The 9754-nt window shown below is 34.4% G+C and overlaps 1 protein-coding gene across 1 annotated transcript in view; it reads right to left on the bottom strand.

Annotated features, from left to right (window-relative positions):
• Positions 1-1836: 1836 nt before the first annotated feature.
• LOC149249418 (peroxidase 12-like) overlaps positions 1837-9754 on the bottom strand; it is a 112030-nt gene continuing 104112 nt past the window's right edge. Inside the window, exons 2-5 of the mRNA XM_089452853.1 lie at positions 3971-4222; positions 3626-3820; positions 2265-2436; positions 1837-2159 (exon numbers count right to left, since the gene is read on the bottom strand). Coding sequence (XP_089308979.1) covers positions 1837-2159; positions 2265-2436; positions 3626-3820; positions 3971-4222 — 942 coding nt within the window. The remainder of the gene's footprint in view (positions 2160-2264; positions 2437-3625; positions 3821-3970; positions 4223-9754) is intronic.

The following is a 9754-nucleotide window of genomic DNA, read 5'->3' as shown; positions in this document are numbered from 1 at the left end:
AGGAGTTAGGACACTTGGGGTTGTAATTTCTAAGCAAGGCCTGAAGATGGATCTTTAAAAAGTAAAGGCCATTTTGGATTTGTACATGTCGATGTGTACCTTTGATGTGAGAATATTTCATAGTTTACTAACATTCTATTGGCAGCATGGTGTTGGTATTGATGTCAACCATGGAACTAACCAACTAGTTGGGCATTGATGTTAACAGGTTAATTAGCTTGTGATGATGATTAGAAGTGTTACAAAGGTACACAGAGGTTCTATAGGTGTGCACTTGTTGCAGAGGGGTGAAATGATGTTGTGGTAAAGTTAGAAGTAGATCCAGGTTAGAGAGAGTTTGGTTTTCCAAGTGTTACAACACTATCTCGATTGTACAATGGTCACCTAGTGGCACTAACCTATTGTCATAGTCATGTTTTTAGGTTCCTGCAACAATCACCTCAGTATCATAAGCTAATTCCCCTAACACTCTCTTGTAGGTGAGAATAGAAAACCATGGGCACAAACTCAACAAATTTCCTAAAATATTGAATGGAACATTTGATTAAAGTGGTCTTCACCTTGTTTTGGTCCTCCAGTGTGAGTGGACCTAGATAATTGATTGAATTGGTATTCATGGATCTAGTCACCAGAAGTAATGGATTGTCATAATCACATCGAGTTGGTCCAAATTTGATTTTTGGGAATTATTGTTAGATGGTTATTGTGTGGATTGGTCCATAGTTTATAATGTAGGGCAATTGAGCCAAAAGTATATACCAGTGTGGATTGATAGAGAATGTATGCATTCACCATATATGTCCACTAGAGTGTGATGAAATTGCAGAGTGCTAGTGTGTTGCATTTATGGATCGAGGTCAATTTAGATATCTTCATTTTTTATTGGTCGCTGGTGTTTTGAAGAGTGCCGCTATGTGACAGAGCCCAATAATTATACCTATGCCAGAGAATGTTTAGACAGAGAGGCAACTAATGTGATTTGTTGAAGGCAAAATGTATGGATAAGAGTTGTGATTTGTGTGTATACCTATATTTGCGATACACACCTAACACTTATTGCGTACATCTACTAAGAGGGTGGAAGATGAAAAACACTTCCTTTCAGACTGACCTTCTCTTACCCACATTCACTCACAATTCCCACACTTGATGGTTCGAAATGCGTCGAAAAATGAATTTTGATGTGATTATCGTCGAAAACTTGTCTCAAAAACTTGATATGGATCACAAAAGCCTTAATTTGATTATTAAGTCAACCAACTATAGTGATTTTGGAGCTCTTCTTTCCCTTCTTTTTAATCATAGAAACAAGATTTTGAAGATTCTCAATTAGATTATTTTTCTATTTCTTTTGTCAAGGTCCGATAAACTGCATTTGTCTTAGAGGACGTTAGTAATAATCATCATCATTATTATTACATACGAAAATAATATATATATATATATATATATATATATATATATATATATATATATATATATATATATATATATATATATATATATATATATATTTCTCAATAATGAAATATAGTTTTTAAAAAACAATTTGCAAATATCAAAATCTTAAAATTATTTAAACATAAATTATTTACACAAATTTCCCAAAAAACAAATGTTTTAATGCAGAGCACATCAATAACTCCAAAATCACATATAAATTCATTTGTTTTGTAAAGTTGTTCATTCATCATAACTGAAGTGTTTCCTATCCAGTGACTTCAATACATTATGTAAAAAAGACATTATATTTAATAAATTGTTATTACTAACAATTGTCCCAAAAGGTACAAAGAGAGGCCGATAGGATTATTAAATTAGAATTGTTGAATTTCTCTAGAAGAGAAATTGTTCACAGAATTTGTTCAAAGAAATAGTCTCGTTCACTGCAAAACCCTTAAAAATTTGTGGCGTGTGGTTGTCGTTGTAGAGATCTTCATCTGATGTAAAGAGACCTTCTCCGTTCTGCAGATCAACGTAATACTTTTCGTCGAATACATTTGGAGTGAGTATGTCTAGGTTTGTCGTGTTGACGGTGGAGTTTGTGGGACATATCTCGTCAAGTTCCTTTGCGAATGTAGCGTTGAGGGTGGGATCCTGCGTTGGATAAAGCCTGTCCACGAAGGCCGAGCAGTGACCAATACCGAAGGTGTGCGCACCTGAATATTTATAAATTCATATAGCATGATCACCAGAATAGAGTCAAGGAATGGATTGAATTTATAATTTATTATAAATCATGGGTCTTAGCATTGAAAACCGACCTGACAGCGCTACAAGTTCCGTGAAATTATCGAAACCGTTTTCAGTGAAGATGGTCATCAATACAGTCACATTTGAAGCCGGACTTGGTATACTGGCCAAAGTCACCGTTTGATTAGCAAAGGTTAGGCTGTCTCTACGGCCCAGTGGTACTAGAAACTCCGGTCCTCCAGCCTATTTGTGGCAACAGAAACACAGCCATGGTTAGATCATATCTACTTACTGTTTTAAACGTGAGAGCCACCAATGGTGGGATGGAGAAAACTAATTGCATTCATAGATTCAAGGGTTTAATTATGACATTAGCATAGGTTTTTTTCATGAACAACATCTACCTTTTATTTGGAGGAATCGTAGTAATAATCCTCTTACATACGCAAATACACAAAAACATGTTATTACATACACAAATACACAAAAACATGTTATAACAACCGACCATACCACCACACCACCTACCGTAGAGGAAGACAGCCGACCATACCGCCACACCACCTACCGTAGTTGACTAGAGGAGCATAGATTCATTGAAATACTATAACATGTTATAACACAGATTCGAATCAGGTGGAGAGGAAGAAAACCGACCATACCACCCCACCACACCACACCACACCACCTACCGAAGTTGACTAGAGTAGCAAAGATTCACTGAAAGCTGACTAGAGTAGCAAAGATTCATTGAAATACTATAGATTCATTGAAATAGATAAATCCTAATGAAAATGGGATTAAGTTAGATTTATCCAAATTACTGTTTTACATTTTTTTATTTATTTATATTTTATGTAGTATCATATAGGGTAAAGGAGTTAGAAGAGTATTTAGCTAATTGTATTTTTGGTAAATATTAAGTACCATACATTAAATTAAGGATTGACTAGATGTTTTTTCATTTTAACTATTAAATATCACTTTATTCTCATCTAACCAATCATTAACTTAATGCAACCAATCTATTCTCATCTAACCAATCATTAACTTAATGCAACCAATCTTCCAAAATCTGATTACGGATCCATACATGAATCTGAAAGGATTTACAGAGCGGCACACCAGGAATGAGGGATAACGCTTCATAAAATTTTGGTACATTGCCCGTCTTTCTCATATCATTCTTTCTCAAGAATAATATAAAGCTCTATAAAATTAATCCTTTCTATTTAAAACCTCTCTGATATTAATCCTTTCTATTTAAAACTTGCAAATTTTCTAAAATATCCTAACTGACCATGTTTAATAATATCTTTTTAAAAATTGATCCTGCTGACAAAACCATCTTACTACCTCAACAGAAGAGATTATTCTTTAACAATGTCTAAGAACTTTTACACAGATTCAAGTTATGAGTTCAAATACGCACCATATACACTGCGTAGGATGCTGCTAAAGCCAAGATATCAGCGCAAGAAACTACTCTGCTGCATTTGGCTTCTACTGCTTCTTTGATTTTGTTCACGATCTCAAGCGTCATGGCTCTGAGAGTTAGGTTTGGAGTAGCTTGCTGCTCGCTCGGGTCACTAGACGTCCCGTTTAGCAAGACCAATGCGTCACATCCCTGACAGAAGGTTCAATAATGTTAAGACAAATATGATGTTGTAGGAAATAGAACGACGGATGAAGTCTTTTTACAAGTAGAGAAACCAAATCCTCTCGTTAAAAATGTTAAAACAAATATCATATAGAGGTATGTACATGTCCACATTACCTGCACGAAGTAGTCCTGGAAAAGGAGTCGCAACAACCCTGGCGCCTGAGAGATATTTTGTTTCAACAGCGGTTGAAGAGTAGATTTCACAATTGACTCCAACCCGGGACAGCTGTCATTGTAGAATGTCCAGGAAAGCCCATCCAGACCAGTAAAACAGTAGAATGCGCAAGGAAATAATGAGTAAAATACAGAGAACAGACTCATATTGTATTTCGCTGAAACAGAAAAGAGGACCATCAAAAGAAAACCCTGTTAACGCAGAAAATATACCTATTAAATGAACCCTGAAAAATAATCAGCCTTTGAGGGGATATGGTGTCAAAGCGGATGCGTTTACTTTGGATTTCCAAGTTGAAGAGCTCATTGGAACCCGCTATGAGCTTACTATCGATAGAGGAGTTTGCAGAGCAAAACCAAAAGCCAAGGAAGAAGAACAGTGCTTGCCAAATGCCAGGGAATAAGAACAGCGACAACAACTGGTAGGGAAAACACAGTGAAAATATCTTCAAGAGTGACATAAAAGAATGGAAAAAAGCAGTAAATCAATTTAAAAGAATGGGAAAAAGCAGTAAGACAACTCAACCGATATTTGGAAAAAGCAGTCACACTTCAAATCAACGGTTGAAAGTGTCTCACCTGATCCGACGGAGCAGGGTAAAAGTGTTGACCATTGTTGATGCATAGAAAGGCCTATCGGCCTAAATATGATAAACTTAAAACAAAAATAAATTAATATAAATTAAATGGTAATAATTTTTTAAAATAATATTAACACCATGGCTGAAAATTGTTGGAATTTTAAGGCTTTTCATAGAGGTGATATGTTATCTTAATGTCATCCTTCGAATTTTAAGGATTTTTAGAGACATGATATTTTATCTTCAATACCATGCCTAAAAATCGTTGGAATTTTAAGGAGGTGTGATAATTTATCTTTAATGTCATGCGTATAGTAGGAATTTTAAGGTTTTTCAGAGTCATGATATTTTATCTTTAACGTAATTATTAAAATTGTTGACAATTTACCCCGAAAAAAAAGTCGTTATTCCAGCATCAACACTTTTCATTTTTAGGGTGTTTTTTGCACAAAAAAATGGCTTTTACTTCCATTTTTAAAAATGGTTGAAAATTTACCCCGAAAAAAAGGGTTATTCAAGCGTCAACACTTTTCGTTTTTAGGCTATTTTCCCATGTTTTTCGGGGTTTTTTGGTTAGACTTATTGTCTCCATGAAGTTTTTGTAAACAATGGCTATCAACATCACACCATCAGCAAAATTATTAAAGATTCCTTAACCAATAAACAAAACAAAAAGAAATCGTTGGAAAACCCTAGAATATCCCTTCCCTATATCAAAGGTACCACTGATAAAATTGCCAAATTTCTCGCTAAGCACAACATTATGGTAGCTTTCACCCCCCCTAACACCATAAAAAACATGCTTGAATCTGCAAAAGATGCAATCGACCCAAAAAGTCACAAAGACGTTTATTCAATTCCCTGTTCATGCGGTAAAGTTTATATAGGGGAAACAGGGAGATCCTTTGGAGTAAGACTAAAAGAGCACATTAGTGATATTACTAGAAACAGGTCTGACAAATCAGGCCTTGCAGAGCACGCTATTTCTTCCTCTCACTATATATGCATGGAACAAACTAAATTAATCCACAAGGAAGAACACTATTTAAAAAGAAGAATTAAAGAGGCAATTGAAATTGAAAAATCTTCTAATAATATGAATAGGGATGATGGCCTTAAACTAAGTAATACCTGGAAACCCTTGCTGAACAAATTAAAGTAACTCTAATTCCCTCAAATTCATCCTTAGGACACCATTTACCGCTCATTAATTAAATAAATTAAAATATATATACATATATATATAAATTTATATATGTATATATAAATGCATAGATTAATAACGAAATTCAACAAATTAATTAATTAAAATTTAAACTAAATTTAAAATTTAAATTAATTAATTAATTAATTAAATTGATTTTATTTTAAATTTAGTTTAAATTAATTTTATTTTTAATGTAGGTTAAATTAATTTAGGTAATTTAATTGTATTTTTAATATAGTTTTAAAATTTAAAAGGAAAAAATTTAAACTATAAAAAAAAATAAAAATAAAAAATAAAAAAAATAAATAAATAAATAAATAAATAAATAAATTGAATTAAAATATAATTTAAAACAAAATTAAAATTATTTTTATCCATTTATTAATAAATTGAGGAAAATCAAGCCGACCTCTCCAACCCTAGGTTATCTATCCATCCTTCTATTAATAGGTTCTCATTTCTTGACTCTCTCTTCTCAAAATACAGATCTCATTACCCTGATGATGGACTCACCTTGCTAGTCCGAAACGTTGGTTTCAAAAATTGCTCACAGGTTTTTCCATTAATCAAAAATACTCTTCCAGCCTGTATGGAATCTCTCTTCAACACCATTAAGTCCCACCATGGAAGGGACATGCAGAACAATGCTCTTAATTTTGAGAAAATGAGAATGTCAAGAGCCAGAATCCTATCCAATCTCATATTTCTAAAACAATGCAGAGATGAAAACCTCACTCCGAAGTTCGCTAAATGCAGCCATCCTCTTAACCGTGGTCATAACATTTCTCTGTTTAATAATCTCAGCAAAACCCTCATAAAACATGAAATTAAATTTGCTAGATTTCAGTTAATTAAAACCTCTAAAAATCTTCTGGGTTTACACCTCTTACTGTCTTCAACTCTTAGCTCTGATCTCTGGCGAAATCTAGACGCCCTCACTTACGGCAAAGCTGAGAAATTTCTCAATTTTACTCTTGCCAATAAGACCAGAAAACTAAATTCGCTAAGAAACTTAAACCCCATTTACAATTCTGTTCATTCCCCTTATCACCAAGTACCTAGCGCCCTTCCCAGTTCTCGCACCCATGAAGGAAACAAAGTTCTGCACCTAAAATCAAACCAGGAGATGAGCACATCCAGCAGCGCGCTGTATATTTACGCATCTAGCAATGTGTTGGGTCCCAACAAAAATATGAACCTAAGCAGTAATCCTTCCTTTAAAAATACACAGAAGCTTCTTAATATACCTACGCAGGTGAATGATATGAACCCTAAGGAAAATCACGCTGGTCAACCTGTATCAGGCACGCAGAAGCATCGTAAAGAATTTCACGCAGATCAATCATCCTCAAAGTCTGAAGAACTAGCGCAAATTAACCACGTTGTAAATCATGTTCCTACGCAGATAAAGAATATTGTTCCCACGCAGTTGACTTGGGAACCAATCTCCACGCAGAAGGATCTGGCCTCCACGCAGCACAATATTCAACATCTACCGAACAAAACGCAGTTGACTTGTGAACTAGTCTCCACGCAGAAGGATCTGGCCTCCACGCAGCACAATAGTGAACATCTGCCGAACAAAGAATCGTTGGAATTTGTTGAAACAGTAAAAGATGTAGCAGACCATTATAATTCCAGCGCACCTTCTATTAACTCATCTCAGCTAAATAAGAAAGCCTTTCACGCAGTGGACTGTGGCCATAGTATTAACTCCTCTAATTCTCTTCACCTCCTCAGCAAAAATTCTACTGTAGTAAACCTCTCTCAGCTAGTGTTAGATGACAACCTAAAACTGCTTCTTGAAAAAGGCTTAAACTTTGCAATATCCCCAGCCAAAATTCCTATATATGACATCATAAGTAACATTGAAGTCAGTATAAAAAACACTGACCAAAACAAAGCAGAGGAAATAAGGCAAGATGTTTCCAGAATTCTTAGAAATGCCAGACCTCCCCCCAGCAATATATCCAAAGAAGAAGCCATAGCCCTAAAAAACATCAAAAATAACAAAAACATTATAATCTTAAAAGCCGACAAAGGTAATGCCACTGTCATCATGAATAGGACTGACTATGAGCACAAAATGGAAGAACACTTGGTAAACAGTGGCTGTTACAGAGTTCTAAACAAAGACCCTAGCAGCAAAATTCTTCGCCAAGTAAGTGACAAAATTAAAAACTCCTCCCTTGATACCTCCATTAAGAAAAAATTAATCCCTAATAATGCCATCATCCCTAGAATTTATGGAGTGCCGAAAATCCATAAATCTGGTGTTCCATTAAGACCTATAGTGAACACTATAGGATCCCCCACTTATTGGTTAGCTAAATATCTAGCAAGCAAACTCAGACCTTTAGCTGGGAACACTCCCTCGTACATCAAAGATTCCTCTTCCTTCATAGAATGGATCAAAAGCCTAGAATTTAATGACAATGACCTAATGGTTAGCTTTGACGTAGTGTCTCTCTACACCATGATTCCAGTAGATGAAGCCTTAGAAGTATTAAAGAACATTACAGACTTAGAAACAGTGGAACTTATAAGCATTTGCCTTAAATCTTCATACTTCAGTTTTAAAGGTAAAATTTATGAGCAAACTCATGGTGTTGCAATGGGCTCCCCATTATCTCCATTGATTGCCAATCTTTACATGGAACACTTTGAGCAAATGGCCCTTAAGTCTTTCCCCTTTACACCCGAAGAATGGAAGCGTTTTGTAGATGATATTTTTGCCAAATGGGGCCATGGCTTGGATAGGCTCAAGGAATTCTTATCCCATTTAAATAGCCTCTCCCACCACATAAAATTCACCATTGAAATTGAGCAAGACAACCAGCTCCCCTTCTTAGATGTCCTCCTCACCAAGAAAGATGGCAAGCTAAGCCACCAGGTCTTCAGGAAGCAAACACACACTGACAAATATCTTCATGCAAACTCCCACCACCATCCTAAGCAAAAAATGGGTGTCATCAAAACCCTAACCACCAGAGCCTCTAGAATCTCCGACCCAGAACATCTAGATGAAGAACTTGTCCATCTCCATGAAGTTTTTGTAAACAATGGCTATCAACATCACACCATCAGCAAAATTATTAAAGATTCCTTAACCAATAAACAAAACAAAAAGAAATCGTTGGAAAACCCTAGAATATCCCTTCCCTATATCAAAGGTACCACTGATAAAATTGCCAAAGTTCTCGCTAAGCACAACATTATGGTAGCTTTCACCCCCCCTAACACCATAAAAAACATGCTTGAATCTGCAAAAGATGCAATCGACCCAAAAAGTCACAAAGGCGTTTATTCAATTCCCTGTTCATGCGGTAAAGTTTATATAGGGGAAACAGGGAGATCCTTTGGAGTAAGACTAAAAGAGCACATTAGTGATATTACTAGAAACAGGTCTGACAAATCAGGCCTTGCAGAGCACGCTAGTTCTTCCTCTCACTATATATGCATGGAACAAGCTAAATTAATCCACAAGGAAGAACACTATTTAAAAAGAAGAATTAAAGAGGCAATTGAAATTGAAAAATCTTCTAATAATATGAATAGGGATGATGGCCTTAAACTAAGTAATACCTGGAAACCCTTGCTGAACAAATTAAAGTAACTCTAATTTCCTCAAATTCATCCTTAGGACACCATTTACAGCTCATTAATTAAATAAATTAAAATATATATATATATATATATATATATATATATATATATATATATATATATATATATATATATATATATATATATATATATATATATATATATATATAAATTTATATATGTATATATAAATGCATAGATTAATAACTAAATTCAACTAATTAATTAATTAAAATTTAAACTAAATTTAAAATTTAAATTAATTAATTAATTAATTAAATTGATTTTATTTTAAATTTAGTTTAAATTAATTTTATTTTTAATGTAGGT

The sequence above is a fragment of the Pinus tabuliformis genome, chromosome 7, assembly GCF_031772625.1.
Source record: "Pinus tabuliformis cultivar Carrire ecotype Pingquan chromosome 7, CPIR1, whole genome shotgun sequence".
NCBI classification, from domain to species: Eukaryota; Viridiplantae; Streptophyta; class Pinopsida; order Pinales; family Pinaceae; genus Pinus; species Pinus tabuliformis.
Note: the sequence above shows the minus strand (reverse complement) of the source record. Positions and strands in the feature narration are given on the sequence as shown.